General features: G+C 32.2%; 2 protein-coding genes across 2 annotated transcripts; one reads left to right on the top strand and one right to left on the bottom strand.

Moving 5' to 3' along the window:
- The first annotated feature begins 10696 nt into the window (after positions 1-10696).
- Positions 10697-16912, top strand: LOC129906337 (N-alpha-acetyltransferase 35, NatC auxiliary subunit homolog). Its single transcript, XM_055982062.1, has 8 exons — positions 10697-10812; positions 10872-11167; positions 11228-11376; positions 11436-11810; positions 14185-14383; positions 14439-14620; positions 14678-15670; positions 16721-16912. The coding sequence occupies exons 1-8, from the start codon at positions 10799-10801 to the stop codon at positions 16859-16861; spliced, it is 2349 nt and encodes a 782-aa protein (XP_055838037.1). The 5' UTR covers positions 10697-10798; the 3' UTR covers positions 16862-16912.
- On the bottom strand, positions 16616-21181 carry LOC129906341 (programmed cell death protein 2). Its single transcript, XM_055982072.1, has 4 exons — positions 20860-21181; positions 20707-20804; positions 20559-20640; positions 16616-17763 (listed from the first exon to the last, which is right to left on the bottom strand). The coding sequence occupies exons 1-4, from the start codon at positions 21058-21060 to the stop codon at positions 17050-17052; spliced, it is 1095 nt and encodes a 364-aa protein (XP_055838047.1). The 5' UTR covers positions 21061-21181; the 3' UTR covers positions 16616-17049.
- Between the last annotated feature and the right edge of the window lie 1440 nt (positions 21182-22621).

The following is a 22621-nucleotide window of genomic DNA, read 5'->3' as shown; positions in this document are numbered from 1 at the left end:
TGTTTATGATGGGTGGTACTCGGAATGAAAGAAAAACAAATATATATAGAGGTAATTATTAGTTATGCTTTTTTTAATTTATTTTTAAACATTTCTTTGAATGTACCGAACTATAATTGGAATAGTGGACCTTAATTTAGATTTGCAAATTTCAAGTTAAAATGTCGAAAGGTTACTTTCTGCAAGAATGTGCGCCTTGTAAGGACGTACACTCCTAGTTCAACCCAATGTCAAAAGGTTACCCATTGTAGGTAAGTCCTTTTCTGAAATGTCAAAAGGTTACCCATTGTAGGTAAGTCCTTTTCTGAAATGTCAAAAGGTTACCCATTGTAGGTAAGTCCTTTTCTGAAATGTCAAAAGGTTACCCATTGTAGGTAAGTCCTTTTCTGAAATGTCAAAAGGTTACCCATTGTAGGTAAGTCCTTTTCTGAAATGTCAAAAGGTTACCCATTGTAGGTAAGTCCTTTTCTGAAATGTCAAAAGGTTACCCATTGTAGGTAAGTCCTTTTCTGAAATGTCAAAAGGTTACCCATTGTAGGTAAGTCCTTTTCTGAAATGTCAAAAGGTTACCCATTGTAGGTAAGTCTTTTTCTGAAATGTCAAAAGGTTACCCATTGTAGGTAAGTCCTTTTCTGAAATGTCAAAAGGTTACCCATTGTAGGTAAGTCCTTTTCTGAAATGTCAAAAGGTTACCCATTGTAGGTAAGTCCTTTTCTGAAATGTCAAAAGGTTACCCATTGTAGGTAAGTCCTTTTCTGAAATGTCAAAAGGTTACCCATTGTAGGTAAGTCCTTTTCTGCAATGTCAAAAGGATACCCATTGTAGGTAAGTCTTTTTCTGAAATGTCAAAAGGTTACCCATTGTAGGTAAGTCCTTTTCTGAAATGTCAAAAGGTTACCCATTGTAGGTAAGTCCTTTTCTGAAATGTCAAAAGGTTACCCATTGTAGGTAAGTCCTTTTCTGAAATGTCAAAAGGTTACCCATTGTAGGTAAGTCCTTTTCTGAAATGTCAAAAGGTTACCCATTGTAGGTAAGTCCTTTTCTGAAATGTCAAAAGGTTACCCATTGTAGGTAAGTCCTTTTCTGAAATGTCAAAAGGTTACCCATTGTAGGTAAGTCCTTTTCTGAAAGAATGTGCACCTCGTGTGGATGCACACTCCTCGTCCAAACGTCAAAATGTAAAAGTTACAAATCCAAAAAAAAAGAAAAATTCAGTTAAGTCAGGAAACTGTTGTAAAAATACTAGTAGTTGTCATTTACTTTGTGTTTAGCTTAAATAATAACAGGCTGTTCATTATTTGTGGCAAATAAAAATAGTTGAGATAAATTGTTGTTATTGCATAAGAGTTAAAGGCCCTAAATGACAAGCATTGAAAGTTTATTTTTATAAAATAAAAGCGGTACTGTTTTACTGGCATGCTTCCCAATAATACCACAAATAAGAAATAACAACTGACAGAACTAACAGCTGCTATCGAACAGTATGAGGATGTTACCCCCGTTCGCTACTATCCATCGCTATGACATCAAAAAATTAACTTGAATTGGCTTGTAATGTCGTTTTCTATTTTTGACTTGTATTGCCTTAAATCTGATTTTTTTTAATATGAATATGCAAATATTCAAGTACATAGATCATGATATTTGAGATTTTTCAACTTTTTCTGCTTTACATCCCTTCTTTTAGTTGAATTGGTGACTGTCAAAAACACAAGCAACATTTTTTTTTTTTTTTTTTTTTGCAGGAGAGACAAAAAACTCTGTACTTTTGACGACGAAGCTGCATCGACAATTTAAGCTTTAAAATTGGTTTAGAGGTAGTGCTGAGAGTTGTAACTAGCTTAATTTTTTTTTTAAATATCTTTATCAAAGGAGATTTTTACAAAAATAAATGTATTTTATATGTTGTTTTAACACCCAACGTTTTGTAAATAAAAATGCATTATTAATTCAGCAATTTTATTAATATATGTATAAAACAAGAAAATATTTTATAATAATTTATTATTTTTTTTTTTTTTTTTTTTTTTGACGTAATTAAGTCTTATTAATATTGTGCAAAAGTTTTATTCTTGTGACGTACCTACCAAAAACGGATAAAATGCATTGCAATTTACACTTTTTATTGATTGCCTCAATAATCACCCATTCAGTTATCAGATTCATAAATCTCACTTTAAATCTCCCAAATAGAAAACAACATAATAAGTAATGGAACTATTACCACAAACAAATAAAACAACAACAAAAAACCCTCACGCCGACCCAAACAAGTAGTTGGATGATTATCCTATCGATCATCTCAAGAAAACAAAACAAATCAATTCAACAGCACATCTGAACCTCAGACTCAACGCAGAAAGAAACAATATTTCTGATAATTACTAAAGCAGCGCGAAAATGAAGTTCAAATAACACAGCAATAATAATTTCTAATCGCTTCGGGTGGTGCGACGATCAACGATTGTGATCCCACCCATCATAAAAAAAATCTCTCTGCAACAAATTCCCAACCTGAACCCAAAATTAAAAAGGGTTATACCTAGTCCGATTGTATATCTACCTACACGAGCAAAAATGTAGTTAGGTACCTAATCCACTTGAAAAACAAAACTCTTTGCTACATACAAAAAGGACAATGAAAACGACCTAACGGGATTTTCTATTTTCAACAGCTGCACTAAACCAGAGCATCAGGGCAACAATAACAAACCCTAAGAAAGAAAAGATTGGTCGCGACATATAAGTAGGTACATACATTGACTTTGAGAAAGATAATTGCAAATATAAATCTATGCAAACATCGTTTGATAGGTATGTGCGTCGTGCTATACATACCACCATATACCCATATCCTAATAAGACTCATCTTCAAAGAAAGATGGATGGAGCCAAACGCAAATAGCAATAAAACCATCAGGCGTTTGAGTAGTAGGCAGCTATGAACACGATACACGAACTACGAGAATATGATACCAACACCATCTAATGAAATTCTAATAGCTCAATCATCGCGTCGTACCACGATATAACTACATACATCAACTTCGCATTCGCACAAGAAACCATGCACCTACATAAATTTGTATATATTCGAGTGGCACGCGACGACGAAAACCAAATTCTTTGTTACATGCCTATAAATAAAAATAAAAAAAAAAAAAAAAGGAAACAATAAAGATGACCTAACGGGATATTCTACTTCAGCAGCTGCACAACAATCATCAGCTGCACAACAAAAGGGAAAGGGATCGACGACAACAAACCTCAAAACAAGAAAACAAAACAACAAACAAGTGTTGACGGGAGTTCATGCCACAAAAACAAAAAAAAAAAAAAAAAAAAAAAAAAAAAAAAAAAAAAAAACAAAAAAAAAAAATAAGTAGGTAGGCTAACTGCATGCCGATCATTTCAGTAAGTATATGGTGCAATAAATACCACATACGCAAAGGGATAACTTCAATAAACATGTTATTCAAATGGTCAATACCTGTAGCTATGTATGTCATACATGAATCAAAAAATTGATTCAGTCGTCTCAAAATGAAAAATTTTCTACGAACAAATTGATGTTCTTTAAAAACTTGCTGTTAACAGGCGCCAAGACATAAGACAAAATACATAACAAAAGACAAGCCGCATACCTAAATACAACTTAATGCGTAGATGAAAACACTGATTGGAGTGTTGATTGTAAGAATGAATCAATATTATTATGTGAATAATAGGTAGGTGGGAACATAGTTGCAAATTAATTGTTAAATTCGAAAGCTAAAATCAATTCTGATTTAGAACCACTTTTGAAGAATGCAAATAAATTTTTTCATCGTATGTAGGTACATAAGGTAGGTGTCTTCATTTTCTATGCGTCAGTAAGATACTTTGATGCCTAACACTTTTGTCATAAAATAGAAAGAGAAGAGTGAGGATCATCTTATTGTATAATTTAACGGCACACGACGAAAGGATGTATCTCTAGGCATACATACAAGTGGGTACCTCTCCTATGACAAAAACAAATACAGTGTGCCAAAACAACCATAAAGATTCACATTTGCATCGCAGTTGAGTAGTTAATTACAACAACAAATCTGAAAACAAAAAATAATAAAAAAACAAAACAAAACCCATCCCAAAAACATGACTTAACAAGATCCATCGGAATTTACAAAGTACGAAAATCTTTTCCAAGATAGAACCACAGCTGCGCACAATAACAAAACAAACATACAAAAAAATAAACGAGACGAAGATGAGATGAATACAATATCAGTCACGTAGGCGATCTGAAAGGGTTAGATACCTACTACTATTACATATGTATGTGCAATAGAAATGATTTATGACCTGCAATAGCTGTGGTGACTTTGTAGAATAGTAAATAGAGCACACACACTTGTTTCTATTCTATTGAAGTATTATATGTGAAATGTTAAAGTTTTCAAGATCTTTGTAGGTATATACAGGAGAGTATCTCAAGATAGATCCCTGACCATTTATATGTAAGTATTTTTTGTAAGGGAAAAAGGCGAGATTATTGCCGTATTTCGATTTATAAATTGTAAATTGTAGCTGATATTTATTTGATTTGAATATCACTTACTAGCTTTATGTATTTTCTGCTGATTGATTTGACTTTAAACAAAAATAAACTCACAACACAAACACCATGTACCGATATTCTAAGGTCTTTTTTAATAAAGTTTTTTTACGTTTATGTATTTATGCAAATAATTTAAGGTAGGTCACTTGGTGTCGATTTCGGCGTCGAAGGACCTTGATCAATAACCTTATTAAATTTAGTGGACTGTATAACGAATTCTCAATTAATTTATAAATAAAACACAACTGAATACTTTGAGTAGGACTGGACGTCCTGTTTATTGCGAGGTTTTTATCTGACTGACTCTATTCGGGTGTGGGTTGAGGAAGGAGGAAACACACACACCAGCTGATCGCCTGTTCACTCATTTCAGTTGGTGTGTGTACGGAGAGGTACTCAATTGGCGGGGATTATTTTACACCTTTTACATATTGAAAGTCTTAGTAATACAAACATGTAGGTATACCTACCAAAAATCAGCCTGTTATAAATTTTTTCCTTTCCTTGGCAATTTTTCGTCTATTTTTATTATGTGATAGTAAGGTAAAAGAAGTCTAAGTTTAGAGCAAAACAAATGTAAGAAAATGCTGGTTTAATATTTGTTTAATTTTGATCTGTCCCCAACAAACAGTAAAATAACGTCCTTTCAATCAATTCTGTACTCTCCCTTTTTTAACAAAATATAAAATTGAAATTTTAGATTTTTTGGATTGACGTTTTGCCATGCCATTTTTTGTCACAGCTGGCGATATCAATGTTTGTATCAATTTTTAAAGTTAAAACTAAAAACGGTCACTGGGGCGTATGTGAAACTTTTTTTTAAACAAAAATTATTTTGTGAAGTAAACACCCAATAGATAGAATCAAACAAAATATGAACCAATTGTTTCATAAAATAAAGGCCTTACTGTATTTCTAATATGTAACATAAATGTATCCATCTCTAGCAATACCTGCGATATGTAACCCACCCACTTCCATTCAATCATTCCAATCCCATTGAGCAGCATCAATAACAACAAATACATTTGCCTCTTCTGCATGTTTCAGGATTTGATAACACACAGTCTGTTGCCTTCATTGAATGAGCTTATTTTCCCCCACCCTTAATATATTTTCTAACATGCGCATTACATTCTGTATCCAATTCCTTCCCCCGTTCCTCTCTACCATCCCTTAACGAAAAACCCATCATAGTTAAAGTGAATAAATCGTTTTGATATTGGTTCCATTATGTATTCAGTTTTCAAATAGGCCACATTCATTATCATTTGTTGCTGAATCCACTATAGATATAGGGATTGTCTTTTATCCTGGGACAGTGTTAGTTACATAAAAAAACAGTATTTTAAGAAGAATTTTACCATGGTCAAAAGAGAGTATAATCAAATATATTAAAGCAATTTAAATTTAACCAAAGTTCTGGTTCAGAAATTTTTATAAGATAATCACGACGAACGACGCATATGGCGACGTCGTCGCTTATATTAATTAACACCGTATTTATAGTTGTATGATAGTAATCTGAGCTGCAGTCATATAAATTTTGGGTTTCAAAGATAAAATTTTACCAGAAAAGTTAATGCAATTTTTTTTAAATCTACCTGGGTTTTATTAGGCGGTGAGGTGATTGCCCCAAGACAGTATTATAAAAGTACCAGGAAGCGCAGAGCACCCAAAAGAATTCAGGATTTCTTATCTTAAATTAATTTGATTTGACAAATTCTGACAAATTGCCATAAACAGATTATTCTCTTGATTCGCACTTCTTAAAAATGTATTAAAATTTTTGACCTTAAATAAGAAATTAAAAAAAGAATCTTGTCAAATTAAATTTTGAGAAAAGAAATTTGTAACATGTTTTACATTTTTCCATTGTTTTCATTGAGCTGATGGTTGATTAGCGATTTCGTGACTTATTCATGCGACTTTTTAAAACTAATAAGTTGAGCTATATAGGGTTTGTTTTATACCTACTTGAAAAGAAGCTATAATTATTTCAGTGCTGTTGATAGTTTGGAAAATTATTCTTCAAGCTGATGTCTAGATTTTTTTTTATTTCAACATCTTCTATTCAACACTGTATTAATGATTACTCCAACTTTTCAACAAAGTATTCAATTTATTAACGTCTTTATTTAAATGAGAGCACCTGTTTTCGTGTACACATTAAATTGCAATTCAAAATAAAGTAAGTACAACGAAATTGTGAGCACGAAAGAATCGTAAAGCCCTTATGTCGTTAAAATCGACCAACAGCTCGTTAAAAAACAATAAACTTTTAACCCGATATAAATTGAAAGGAAGTTGCATACACCCCAAGACTGGTTATAATATTTTGATTATTAAAAAGTTTGTATACAAATATATATACGAGTAATAAAAAAAGGATAAAACTTCCACCAAAACTCGAACTACAGAATACAGTGGTTTGGTTTGTTAACTATAGCAAAGCTTTTTATAGTTTTGGAAATTTCATTAATAAATAATGTACCTTAGAGCAAATTTAGAAAAAGTATTTTAGTTTTGATAGTGTTTTCTATAAAATATTTTTTTGGCTACTGCTAAAAAGAATAATTGATTTTAATGTTATTTTAAACTAATTACACTCAGGGAAAAAAATAATTATTTTGTAACTATTATTTGCATAGTCACTTTATAGAATTCAATCAAATTTGGCGAACAACTGTTTTTTGAAAGAAAATAGTTAAAAATTGTTAAAAATGACTATTATAATAGTAACATGCAAAAACAAAATAGTTAAAAATAACTATTAACATAGTTAAAATTGACTATACCGTCATATTGACGTAACTATTAAAATAGTCATTTTTAACTATTATGTTTATAGTTAGAAATAACTATTATAATAGTCACATGCCAAAGCAAAAATAGTTAAAAGTATGTATAATTATTTTGTATAGTTACCGAAAACAAGATGCCGTATGGTGTGGTCCCATTTGGGTTGGGTTCGATATCCCGCTTTTTATATTCCCGTTTTTTAAAATCCCGCTTTTAAAATCCCGTTTTTCATTATCCCGCTTTTTATAATCCCGCTTTTTAAAATCCCGATTTTTATAATCCCGTTTTTTATTATCCCGATTTTGCAAGCAAAACTAGTTGTTTTATTTTAAAAAATCGCGCGATTTTTTTAAATAAAACAACTAAAACAATGAGAGATTTTTCTAAACGCATTTAATTAAAACCTTAACAAAAAATTTAAAATCCCGCTTTTAAAATCCCGTTTTTCATTATCCCGCTTTTTATAATCCCGCTTTTTAAAATCCCGATTTTTATAATCCCGTTTTTTATTATTCCGATTTTGCAAGCAAAACTAGTTGTTTTATTTTAAAAAATCGCGCGATTTTTTTAAATAAAACAACTAAAACAATGAGAGATTTTTCTAAACGCATTTAATTAAAACCTTAACAAAAAATATAATATATACAAAAAGTAAGAAAAAGTAAGGAATGTTTAATTAACAAACTAATATTTACTTTAAACTTTTAAAGGAACAATGAAATCGTGATAATCCCATAGATTAATAATAACTTAAAATGATCACAACACCTTAAATTAAGTACACACTACATAATCAAAAGAAATTTCATTTAAATATATTTCAACTTATATTTGGATGCATTTCAACAATTTTGATATTTAAATAAATGAAATTTCTTATAAAAGAAATACCGTTTTCAGAATGTATTGAAGGTACATATTGTGTGATATTTACAACTCAAAAAATCAGTTTTACTAATTTTTTGTCTATTTCTCATGATTTTCTTAATTGTCAATTAAGCATGTATTTTGTAAAAAAAAAATCGGGATTTTCGGGATTTGACGGGATTTTAAAATTCGGGATTTTAGAAAGCGGTATTTTAGTAAACGGGATTTTGAAACTTTTTTTTCGGGATTTTCGAAACAAAAATTAAATATGTGTACAGGGAGTGCATCCAAGCTGCCAAATTCCGCGAGCTCTTCTTTGGCCTATCAGCATATTTCGTTCGAACCATTAATTTTGTATAAAAAACGATTCTAAATTAAAAAAAAAAAATATTTAATATCTATTGTTTCATTTTTAATGCTTTTTTTATATAAAAAAAATTCCGCCATGACATATCAATGCACAATTTGAATTAATTTTTACTTTTATAATGCAAAAAAAGAACATTTTCTCAATCTACAAATGCACTTTTTCAAAAATGTTCAGTTGAATTTTGAACTAATTTGCAATGAATGCATTAAAAATCCTTTTGTTGCTTCTGTAAAGCTTTAAAGAAGCGAAATTGTTAGTTGGGGTATGCATTATGCAATATGCATTGATAAAGGGCGCTCGCAACGTTTATTCACTTACAATAGGGGTATCATGAAACGGTATAAACTTTGAGTAAAACTGGTAAACGTGGGAAAGTGGTAAATGAGTCAAAATTTTTTACGGATTTGAAAGCTCGTTTTCCACTTTTATCGTTTTACCATGGTTTACCAAGAATACCCCTAATAACCGTTGTGAATACCCCTAATGAGTGAGCTATGAGTGAGCTACAAACAAGCACGTGCGTTTTCTTTTGTTGCAGCCATCAATTGACAATGCAATGGACCAAAAGCTCATCGACATTAGCTAAACTAGAGAAAAGTAGCGCCCCCATAAAAGCTTTACGTTTGGAACTGCACAAAACCTCTCCATTTTATTATATTTTCTAATGTCGTTTTCTATTTGCCAGATTAAGAGTCATATTTTTACTAATCCGATAGCTAAAAAAGGGGTTGAAGATTGAAGTGGGGCAAAGTGGAAAAATCTCTGATTTCATGATCTACTTCCTACCCTCATGATTCAAAAAAATGGAATCGAGGTTCAAAAATTTGAATCTGGATTTTTATTAAGATTCACACATACAAGCACACGCATTTTCACACTCACTCCTTTGTTTGACATTTTTCTGAACATTTAGTTGTTGTTTTAATTTGACAAAGTTTCTTATATGAACAGATTTCGTACACAATTGAAAAATTTATTTCATCTTCATTTGCCTGCCAGGAAAAACCTTAGATTTTTACATACAAATAGAAAACATAAGATTTTTTTCAAATTCCCTCAAACCTTGAAGTGCTAGAAAATTGATTCATATGTAAACGTACCTACATATCGTCGGCGTAAAGCAAAATTGTTTTAAATTTACTTTTTAACGAAAATGAGTTAATGATGCAGTTTTACTAATTTGAGGGTGCTCTTTCCGAATTTGAAAACCGTTTTTGTCAAAAAAATTTCATTCCGCAGATAATATACAATAAATAATAATAAACAATAAAAACATTTAAGTAGGCTTTTGAAAATGTGCATGACCCTACTAACAATTTCGCTTCTATAATGCTTTACAGAAGCAACAATTGCGTCTGTAAAGCTTTATAGAACCAAAATTGTTTGTCGGGGAGTATTCTTGATTGTTCTAAGTCCCATCATATTTTGTTCTAAGTCCACATTTTATTTAAGGAAAAAACGTACTTGTATAGGAATTGTTCTATGTCCAATTTTGGATTTTTAGTTTTAAAAAATATTTAAAAATAGTATACACCTATTACCTAATGAGGTAAACTTAAAACTTGTATATTTAATTCAACAGAAAAGAACAAACTTTATAAAAAACATAACTTGAATGGCAAAGGAGTAGAAAATTGTCGCTTTAAACCAATTTGAAACTTAAAAATCGTCCCCTGTAAAATTTGCTTTTTGTGACTTAAGGTATAACTACATTGGCTCAAAAAGTGAAAAAGTACAAAAGTGAAAATTTTCAAATGCATTTTTGTGTAGTTTTTCGGGCTGGAAAATTAAAACTAATGATGCAGAAAGCTTATTTTTTGGTCTAAAAAACAATTTGTATACTCTTTTTCACAAAACAATTGCGCTAGCTAGAAAAAAAATATTTTCACTTTTGTACTTTTTCAAAAAGTGGTGTATGTAGTTAAGACTTTAGAACAATTTTGCTTTACGGCGACGATATTTTGTACGGAAAATTATCATTGTATGCTGAATGCGTTCATTACATTTGACAGCTTAAATCTTTTTCACCTGAACGTAGACATTTGGCTTGACATTTCAGTTTTTGACAGGAGGAAAAAAAAATCAAATCAGAAAAAATTCTTGTATACTTGATACCTTTCGCTTGAAAAAAAACTTTAATAAATTAATTAAATTTAATGAAACCTCTTGAGTAAGTTATTAAATATTTCTTTTAAAATCCAAATAAAACTAAAAATCTTTCAATTAAAGTCCGTGTGACCCTCGAATGATAGCGGCAACTGCTACAGCTGCAGCTGCTGCGGCCGCAGCAACCTCTGCTGCTATAGCTGCTTGTGGGGGTGCTGGTGGCAATAGTAACAGCGGCAATGGTGTTGTCCCTGAAGGAGAAAATCTATCTCAATGGTCAGCATCCGGAGATTACAGATACAAACAGGATCTACTAAATGGTGATCTGCAAATGTCCAACATGGCCATGGAAAGTGGATCCATTTACCCGCAATACGAATGGACTGATATTACCAAGGATTTTTTCGATGCATGTTCGGGTAAGTTTTCTCCCTCCAAATATATATAATTTATTTAAGTTTTGCATCAATTTGAAATAGAATTGGCACTTGGTGAATTGGCCCAAGATGATGTCTTTGGCTTATTCGAAGCAATGTCCGCTATCGAAATGATGGATCCAAAAATGGACGTTGGCATGGGTTATAATAAGAATGATGCTCCTCCGCATACATTTGAAACGGCTGTTGCAGTAATTTATTCCCAAAATTTCGATTAATTTGATTTTAAAACTAATTTCTTCTTTCATAGGCTGGAATTCTAAAACTAGAAGATCTTGAAAATGCCGAATTGATTGGCATTTTCGATGCACTCTTCTCTTGCATTGTCTCTTGGTTAGAAGGCAATTCAATGGATCAAGTATTATTTACTTGTTTGTATTTGCATTCGCCTCATAGCATAAAAGACAAATCCCTTCGTTCTTTTTGCTATGCCATTCACAATTTAATTGCAATTGTAAAGAAAATTATTATAACAAGCAGTGGCAATGAAGAGGAAGACTTCCAACTCTATGGGAATTCTAGCTTTATTTTTATTGAAGAAATTCCAGATGCAAATGTTGCACCGGCTTTAAAAGAAGCCGAAGATGAAATGATTCGTCGAAGTAAATCAGAGATTTATCCGGAGGTAAACTTTATTTATTTGATTTTTGTGGCTTCGCGAATTTAGGAACCAAGAAATAAGGGACCAATAAAAAAAACCGAAATAAGGCCCCAAAAAAATACGAACGAAACAACACGAAATTTCTCAAATTTTGGGGTGTTTTTTCATTTTTTGCGGCCTTATTTCATTTTGTTTTTGGGGCACAATTTCATTATGAAATAAGGCCCCAACGCTAATTTTGGGGCTTACTTTAATTTTAACAACTTCACTTTCCAAAAAATCATTTTTGATTCATGAAATCTATTTTGTGCTGTGAATCAGCATCAGCATTCATGATTCGCATGTGATTCAAAATAATTAATAAAAGAAAATTATTCTACGTCCCGTAGAATAATCGTAGAAAACTTTCTCTACGTCCAAATAATTTGATATAAAAAGAAAAGATCAATATCACGTCAGTCACATTTGAACACATATATTTTATTGTACAGTAAATCTTTGGTTCATAAATTTAAGTTCCAAAAAACATGTTTATTATATGCAAAATTGGGTCAGAGTCATAATTTTAATAAAAATGTGTAGGCTAATATGGAAGTTTCACAGCTGAAACGGACCAAGACAAAAAAAAACGCAATTTTCCGCTTTTTGGCAATCTGAACCCTTCTCCCGAAACCATTTTCCTTGGAATTTTCGTTCAGAATATTCCTAAATAGTTCAATCAAATAGAAATTCAACTTCGAATTGATTGCTTAGACTAAAAGTTTTGTTAATATCTTTTTTTTTTTTACACTTTTGACCTACTCTAAAAGTCTAGAACAATATATTTTCCGAGAGTAGCGTACAACCGGGAGGTGCAGGTTCCTACAAAATATTTTGTTGTGTCTCTAAACGAATATCTATGCTTCTTTGACTAGTGCCTATAATAATCTATAACAGTGTTTGGTTTAATTTTAGCCACAGGTTTCTGAAAATGAGCAAATGTGCAATAAATAGTAAATATCAAGTATTTTAACAATAGTCTTTTTTCAGCAACAGGAAGAAAAAAATTACCTTAAAAAAATTCCTTGTCAAAGATATAAATGCAAAATTTGTTTTGTAATAATAGCTTTATGTTCTGTATGGAGAGCTATATTAATGCAGCCATGTGTGTATACAAATTCGAGCTAGTTAAGAATTTACATCAGAACCATGAAAACCGTTTTCAACCTCGGTGGGCAACATGACATTCGACCGCCTAAGTTGACATATGTATATGCTATCATCGATATGAAGCACAAAATAAAGCAGTTGAAGGCTCTGTAACTTTTTCAGTATCGAAAGTATTTTTATCCAAAAAACGTTGCACTTTTCTGTAATCATGTTGGCATAGGTACTAAATTATACATTATACAACACAAATTGAAATTCTTTTAACGATTTTACTTTAAATCTGAGTCAATCTAAAAAAAAACAGAACGTAAAAACGATTTTGAATCAATTTGTATAGGGACGTAAAACATTTTTTGAATTTGAATGAAATAAGATTCATGGACGCTGATAACACGGTACAAGAAAAGTTCTATGTATCAAATGTTATTCATGGGACGTAAGGGTAGTGTCTTTTCTTTTCAATTAAAATTATGAACGTAGCGACATTTTTTAATCAGTTTGTATAGGGGCAGTAAAGTTGTAAAAAAACAATTTAGGGTCTTATTTAAATTTTATAACTTACATAAATATGCTAAACTAAATTGTCTTTCAAAAAAAACTTTTTTGGATTTTCAAATAACCGCTTATTGTGGACTTCCTGATAGTTAGTAGAAAGACCTTTGCATTGAAAAGCATTAGTAAGTAACAGAATAGCTGAAAAAAATCGATCTGCAAGAAATCGCTATTCTGTTACTAATGCTTTTCAATGCAAAGATCTTGCTACAAACCATCAGATAGTAACAGAATAGCAGCAAAAATTAGGGCGAGTTCTTGTAGCTATTCTGCTACTTCCTGGTGTTTTAAAGCACGATCTTTACATTTAAAAAAAAAATATCATTAGTAATGTCGAATTCCTTTCAAAATCGATAAACAATGTGGCCGAGCATGTTTACTGAACAAAAAATCGATTTTAAACCGATTCTTTTTTTGAAAGGAATTCGACATAAGTAAGGATAGTTGAAAACATTGCAACTGTTTGAAACATCCTTGAGGAACAATTTTAAAAGTTCCGTCCACAAAGATGATTCTGTTGCTTTGGGAATGATATTTCATTATCTAAAATAGGGCTTTTTATGAAAGAAATTGGGGTTAAATTTAATTTTTCCAAAAATGTTCAAAACAAGTTGGGGCCTTATTTAATCTTTTCTTTTGGGGCCTAATTTCGCGGAGCCATTTTTGTTTGTTCTTCACCATATCGGAATACTTTTAGGATACCCTAGCTGTAGTTCATCGTCTACGCTTTATGCGTTTCCTGTTTCAATCGATTCTCCAATTGCAACCGGATATGGGACGTCCATCAGCTGGCGAAGCAGAACTAGCTGAGATTCATAAGAATCTAAATGCCGCTTTAGAGCTGGTTCCATTGATCAAGAGGACCATTGAGAAAGGTACTCAACCAGAGCAGGACTGTAAGTTTGATTTGCTAGAAATAAACAAAAATTCAATAAACTTTTTACCTTATAGCTGAAGCACCCAATCCAATGGGATTCTCTCCTCGAGTGCATGTTCGCAATCAACCGCCCACATTTCCACGCAGTGCGAAAATACGAGATCGTTCGTCAAGTTTGCAATTTCTCGAAGAATTAGTCCAAAGACTGAAGTTTGCATGCAAAATTATAAGACAACGGGATTACTATTCAGCCTTGGTGAGTTTGGAATTATCCAACTTAAATAAATTTAACGAATTTTTCTTCCGCTTTCAGAATTTCTTTATCGAATTCAGTCGAAAATCCGGCCAGTGTATACTCTCCCGAAGCGTTCTTCAAGTTCTCTTCATCTACAATCGTCATCTGGTTTTTGGTGTGATCCCAATAAAAGAGTTCCTTCGTGACTCAATTCGAGCCTTTAATGCTCCTCCAGTTCTGAATCCTCGTTGTCCTTTGGCCAACGATCGGAAAATCCAACTTTACGTTGAGTGTTTCCTTACTTATTGCATCAACATGACCACCTTTACACACTTTATAGAAATTTGTGGTTATAATCGAGCACGTCAAAGGGATAAATTGGCTCGTTTGATTGAGGGATTTGCTAATATCCAAGTCGAAGCCGCCCGAATTGACTCCCATTTGAATATGGTAGCCGAACAGACTGACAATGTGGGCAAGCACTCGTCGCACTTTGCTACATGGGTACTTTACAATTGCTTCCGAGCAATGATGCTCTTCTTAATGTCCGGTTTCGAATTGGAATTGTACAGTGTGCATGAATTTCTGTACATCTATTGGTATCCCTATGAACTGTTGATTGGATTTATTGTATCGGCACTTACACGAGCCGAGTCAGCTTTGTTGGATCAAGAAGCTCTCATGGAACAAATGAACAAGACAGGGAATTCAAAACAACGCAAACCGAAGCCCAAGAAGAAGAAACAATTGAAACCATATCGTCAGGAGATTGTCTATTATCATGCAATGTTGAATATGTGCGGTGGTTTTCATATGGCAATGGGAGCGTTTACAAAAGACGAACGCATTCGACAACCAATGCCAAAATTCGACAATGAAGAGATACGTTTCAATCGAAGATTTGCTCCTTTTGCTGCACTAACTAGTCCGCCGCAAGTAACTTATCAGGAGTTTAAGAAAATACGAGCACAACTTATGCAAATGCCATCGTCGGAGATTTATATGTGTGCGGCCCGGTACTTTGAACAGGCTCGCAATGTATTAGAATCGATACAGAATCCAGAGCAAGAAGTAAGTTTGAATTGGAAATGAAGTTTAATTTGAATTTTCTTTAGACAATAAGGGATACTAATCAAGGCTTTAGGTCTGTGATCATCTGTTAGGGATTGGTTTTTTGTAAAAAGATTGCGGTATCTTCAATTTTTGCCTCTGGTTCAAGTTTTAATGTATTTTATCTTTGTGGTTGGTGTACGGTCAAGGCCTTTTTGCATGGTGCCCACTAATTTTCAAAATAAAATTCGCTTTCTTTCCCTGGTCAAAAAATGAAAATAAAGAAAGCTTGAACTCAATGAAAACGAACTCGTCTTTTTCCGCTTTTGCTTGAGTTATTTTTTTAAATGACCAACTAACACTTGACCAGTCCATAATAGACACTTTAAGAAGTTTTGTTTGTTTAAAGACTACTGAGCTACATTCTTAAGCGCTTAGTTTTTATTTGTTCAATGACTTTTATGCTACTTTATTAAGCGCTTCAAGGATTTATCATGAAAGTAAGGTGTGATGCCGTGATTGATAACAGATGATGATTTTGTTTTTTTAAGCTTAAATGTTTTTCCCAGCAAGTTTAAAAAATTCAATTCCATGAATTGACGTTAATGTCGAATCCGAGTAGTCAAGAAATCGCTCAGAGGTTTCTCCCATAATTCTTGTAAAGGTCTATTCAATTCAACAATTTCATTTTTGATGGAGCAGATTTCCCAATATTCGTAGCAACATCTTACTTCACTTGGACCTATTGACCTTAGGAGGCCATTCTGCGAAAACAAGCTTCGTCATCGAATAGCTCTAAGCTTCATAGCAGATGTGAGTGTTTTTCTCTTCATCAAGTCAAGGCCTAACACCATGGAGTGCAATCCTTTATCTCAGGTATTTGACTTCGCTAAATTCAATGTAGGCAAATACTACTGATTCGAATTGAAACCTGAAAACTCTGAAAAGAAAAATCAAATCAGCCAATTTATTTTTTTAGTAACAACCACTGTACTATTTTATTAATTAGTTAATATTCTTTGTTATTGTTTTTTCTATTTATTTATTTACTATTTGTTTTCTCATCTACAGATCCTTGACATGATTCATGTGGCCAAAGTTAACTTCGTTGTAATGAATGTGCTTGCCAAGGGTCATCAAAAGCATTCTAAAGCTCAGCCCGACTTTGATTTTAGCAAACATCGGTACTTTCCAATTATAAAACTTAACTAAGAACATAAACTTAGCAAAAACAAAAAATATTTATTACCTACATCATCTTCTTCTAAAACAAAAATTGTGCAACAACTTCCTCTCTCGACTTGTCTGTCACTCAAGACCCAGTGAGTGTTTTATCTTTCTATTTCTTTTTTAAGCAATAAACTGAACAAATTGATACCAAAAAAAAACATTTAATTGATTTACTTATTCTCCTCGGAAATGATATCCTGTTTGATTATAAACTCTCGAACATATTCAGTGGATGGCTGGCAACTATTCTTGCACGAGTACACTGCCAGAACACCCCAATCAATCACGTCGTCCTTTAAATAATTAAGCATCTGAGGCATAATTTGGAACTCAAAGTGACGGGCAGCTGAGCAATTTGGACAAGGAGGGATTTGAATATTTGTGCCAATGGTTTTCGCTGTGTCAGCAATCCAAAGTGGCTCTCCACCAATATCGTAACGCAATATTTGCGATGGATTCTTTGCTACTTGCTCTTTAAAGTGGCGGAATGAGATGTCGGCGTTTTCGTCATCTTCCGTTGCATATTTACTAAGCTCCGACTCGGGAATCTCATCCATAGTTCCGGTTTTACCCTCGTCTGCGAGTTTTTGGAATTCATCTAAGCGACTTTGTTCAGTGGCTTCGTCGTCAGTGCAATGGTCACATTGGTCGGCAATACTCGTGTCAGCCTCAATGACAACTTCGAATTCGGGAAAGGAAACAGTCGGGATATTGATGTTTTCAGTGGGAATTGTGTCCCCAGATCGACAAGGAACTTTGTGCTGGGGCCAATGAGCCCGCTGGTGTTTGGCGGAGCAATAGTTTATGCCTTTGCATCGAGAACACACCGAATTGCCACGACAACCACAAACAGAACAAATTCTGCAAGATGGTTCAACAGCAGGCTAAAAAGAGATTTATTCAATTAGTATGGGAAAGTTAGACTTTAGCTGGGAAAAAATTCCAAAATGTATTTTGACTTTAGGACTCGAAAGAGTGTCAAGACACGAGTAGGCAAAAAACTTAAAAAAATTGCGAATTTTTTTTATAGGGACAAAGGTACTAACACAGGGTAATTTCCATTAAGGTGTTAAAAAAAACCAAGGGGGTGTAGGTTGAACTCAGACAAGAAAAAATTCGTATTGGAGGGGAGGTTTATGTCCTCCCCTTTAGGCAGGAGGTTCAATTTTAAAAGAAAAACACTTAAAACTGAAAAAAATTGATTAAAAATAAATACAAAACATTTTGTGATCCGGTTTTTTGTTGATTGATCACAAATTAATAAGAGTCTTGAATATAAGGAAAATAAATACAACTTATTAAAAATTTTAATTAAATTTCTGGATTTTGGCTTTTAAAAATGGTATAGCATAGCTCTATAGCTATAACCGTTATTTTTTAATAAATTTGGATGGAAATAGACCCCTCCTCCCATGCGATTTTTTTCTTGTCTGAGTGCAACCTACATCCCCTTGGTTTTTGTTACACCTTACGTAAATTACCCTGTGTTAGCACCTTTGTCTCTATATACAAAATTCCAATTTTTTGAAGTTTTTTGCCTACAGATCGAAACGGCCTGTCAAATCGAAAAACCGTCCATGTAACAAATGAAGTTAAAAAAAAAACATCTACAACTTTTACTACGAACTTATTTTCAAAAAAAAACTCAAATAATAGAGATATGTTAAAAATAAGAAAATCACCCTTTGACGTGATTCAAAAAAACAACCCTAACTCTTAAACCGAAGGGATAATTTAAAAAAAGTTTTTTAACATATATTAGCTGTGTTCATTTGGACTAAAGTATCTACTGCTAAGTACTTCTGGTTGTATTCAACTCCATTTCTTCTATAGAAAAAATGTCTTTGAATGGATTCAGAAGTACTAAAAAGTACTTTGCTGAGCCCAAAGGAACAAAGCCATTGTAGGTAATTAAATTATCTCCAAGTTTGCCATTCATTTTTTTTTTTTCTGTAGATTCAAAAAAACGTGAGTTATGTGAAAAAGTAAAATTTGTATAGATTAGGAAAATTTTTGTAAAAAAAAACCAAATGGCGGCCAAATGACTAGGTACCATTGTGCAAAATGTGGTTTTAGACTCGTGTCTTGATTAAAGATTGCAATCCCGGGATTTGAAAAATATTTTCAGACTCAGCTTGGGAGCCAAAAAAAAAACAAGTTTTATGGATTAAGTTTTGTTATTAAGAAGGAACAAAGTATAAAAACTAATATTCTTCATAAAAACAAACAAAACAAGTAAATACAAAAACAATATAGCTTTAAGCAAAAACTAAAAAATATTCCTAATGGAATAAATACTCTAAACAATGCATTATTAATTCAGTCTACAATACAAACTGAATGAAGTTTAGTTGAGGAATATTTAAAAAAAATAAATAAATATTTGATTAACATTGAATAACACATTAACAATTTAGTGTTAATAAATAACATTTAGAATTATTTTTATAATAAAATCTGCAATTCATGCTTCTAAATTTTGTTCCAAAACTTGCAGCAGCAGAAAATTCACACTCGGGTTCAATACTCGTTAGAGGGATGGACATTAAATATTTATGTGCCTGCTCTAAGTATTTTCCTCTTATCCCGTCTTCAAAAAGCAGCATTTCTCTTTTGATAACTTTAATTAATGTCGTTTTATTAGCCGCTTCTATATTTTGGTGGGGTTCTATGCTTTTGAGACTATTTTTTATTTAATTTTCTAATTTTTCTTAAAAAAAAAAACAGCCCTATTCTGCTATTCGATTCACGTGGAAGTCTTAAATAAGAAGCCTTTAAATGGGGGTTAAAATTAAAATAAATAATTTTTTTTTTCTTTAGAATCTGTAAGACAAATGAACACAAGCCGTGACGAAGGGATTAAATCGTTCGATTCACGTGAATCGAATAAATAGGGCTGAAAGTTGCTATTCGCAGCTTGGAACAGCAACAGGTTCAGTTTCCTGAATATAGTCATCGTTGGTAGCACCCAAACGTTTTAAAATTGATGTAATTTGCTTCATTTATGTTATTTTGTTGGCACTCGAAAATAAATTTCTTACTTCTGGGCTTGAGTTTTCGAGAATTACTTTTGATTTCTGTATGTTAGCAAGAACACCAAATAACTCAAGCGAATAATTAAAGCTGTCTTCAATTTGTTACTTATTGTTGAAGTTTTCGACTCTAACTGCTAAAAAAGAAATTTAAGAGCACCATAAGCTGCAGCTGTACACAAGTTTGAATCAGAACGGCAAAGAGATTCAACTGTTAATTAAATTGGAGCCAGGCTTATTTATTAAATTAAAATCTGTTTCATCAAACCTTATAGGGTGATTGAGATCGATAAGTGATTTTTGAATGCTCTGTTCAAAGCGTTCAATCATCGTAAGAAGGCTATTCCATCTTGTTTTGCAATCAAGTAATAAGGACTGTTCTTTCCCATATTCCATTTTTACATATTTTTGCAGAGTTGTGTCATTTTTTATATGCGGATGTTTAGACACCAACCCCGCAAATCCCGGGACTGAAAAGCTATAATCCCGGGATTTTCGGGATCGAAAAATGGGCCGGGATCCCGAATCCCGGGATTGCAATCTCTAGTCTTGATACTCTTTCGAGTCCTGAAGTCAAAATACACTTTGGAATTTTTTCCCAGATCCCATATAATGAAATCTAACTTTCCCGTACTAAAGCTTCTTACCAATTCCTCATCTTCATTGGGTGGAATTGCTGAATAGAATTGGTTTTGGCGTGGAAGTTGAGATCGAAATGCTGAAAAGTTTCTATAAAAAGAGAGACAAATCATGGATCATATAGAAAGTGAAGATTATTTGGGAGTGTTTATTTACTCGGCTGAATTGGGAGCTGAACAACTTGGTTCTCGGCAAATGAAAATATAAATCGTTCGATGGAAGCATTCGGGTTTTTCTTCAATTGGTGCATAGATCTAGAATATTAAATTGATGACATATACATACTTTGGGTTGTTTACTTTTATTTACCTGACATAAAAATGATTGTGGAGCACCACATTTTTTGCATTTCAAATCATCGGTAGATGGAATTTTCTCCAGATCTAACCAAGCTGGTTTGCCACCGATTTTACTTGGAAAATATACATTTCGAAGTAAATTGGGTTCACATTCTTCGGCAAAGCCTAGATCTATTTGGTGTTCATGTTCATGTGAAGCGTTGGAGCACATTTTTTTTTTTTTTTTTTAATTTTTCTTCAATTTAAAAGGTTTTCTCTTTGAATTTTGGGAAATGCAAAAATTGAAAAGTATATTTGCGAAAATTCACAAAAATTGAATATGTCACAAACTTAAAAAAAAATATGTCAAATTTTTGACAGAACCAACATGTGCAAGTCAAAGTACACTTCTAGTTGAAATTATTTGCGGTTTAATGCCGAATGTACACTCTATACTTACGTAATATTATTTTTGGGCTTAAAAATATTTTTCGTCGGCTGGATGCTATCTTGTTCTAATAGCTCGCTTTCATTAGAGCTTTGTATATAAAATCTATTGACACTTGGCATCACGGCACCTAGTGGATAGCGACGGAACCCCGAAAGTTATATAGATTATTTTCGGATTTGCCGCTCAATGTAATTTCCATAAGAAAAAAATAAAAAAGACCTCGAAAAACATTTATTTTACGAATTAATTTTATATGTACGAGTATCAATTTTATGATTGCAAAATGATAATAATATGTGTTTATATCTAAATCAGGTTTAAAATATATCAAAAAGTATAATAATACCTGTGTAATTTGTATTTAAAAAGTGCAAGCGAATCGCCTGAAAACAACAAAAAATACTATAAAAAATATAAAAATTATTAAATTATTCTTTTATTTGTTTTACTTTTTCACAAATAATAGTAGGTAAGCATTTTTTTTTATTTTCAACAATCTTGAAAGAAAATTAAACCAAAATAGTTTCTATATTTTTTGTAGTATTTGTTGTTGTTTTCCTGCGATTTGCTTTTCTTTTTGGAGACAAATTAAATAGGAATTATTATTCTTTTTGATATATTTTAAACCTGATTTAGATATAAACACATATTAGGTGTGTTTTTTTGTTTATCTATATAGATTTTGTGCAAAAAAACGACATCGGGATTTTTGAAATCCATGCAAACATTTGGCACCACTGTACATATACTTTGGCAGCTGTCTGTCAAAAATGTTGCTTTTGTTTTTTTTTTATTTTAACTCCGAAGTGGGAAGGCCATTACATCCATGTTGGATGCAAACAAAAATTTTCATATGGCCATGGCATCCATGTTGGATTCAAAAAAATTGTTTTTTTCACATAAAACCAAAAATTATCTGTATATTCTTAGCTACATTTTAAGACCCTGACCATTAACATTAGTTGCGTCGTTCTTGTGTTATAAGCGTTTGAAGGTAGCCATATTGAATTTTTTTTCGATTTTTTAAAAATCAAATGTGAAAACTTTTTTATTTTTATTTCTAACTTTTCGAAAAAACTTTGGTAATTTTTTATACATATCTGTTCAACAATCTTATAAGGATCCATTTAAGACTTTTATCTGAAAAGTGCATTGCGTATATCTCCAGATATTAACATTTCAATGCAACCATGTCAAACAAATTTTTAATTATTTTTTTCTATGAGAGTTTTTTTCAAACCTCTTTTTCTCCGCTTTTTTTTTTTTTAATATTTTCAGATATTTTTGTATGAACACAACAAATAAAGTACCTTGGCACTACTCTTTTTATCGAGAGAAAGTA

This window comes from Episyrphus balteatus, chromosome 1, assembly GCF_945859705.1.
Source record: "Episyrphus balteatus chromosome 1, idEpiBalt1.1, whole genome shotgun sequence".
In the NCBI taxonomy this organism is placed as follows: Eukaryota; Metazoa; Arthropoda; class Insecta; order Diptera; family Syrphidae; genus Episyrphus; species Episyrphus balteatus.
This window is presented reverse-complemented; position numbering and strand designations above follow the sequence as displayed.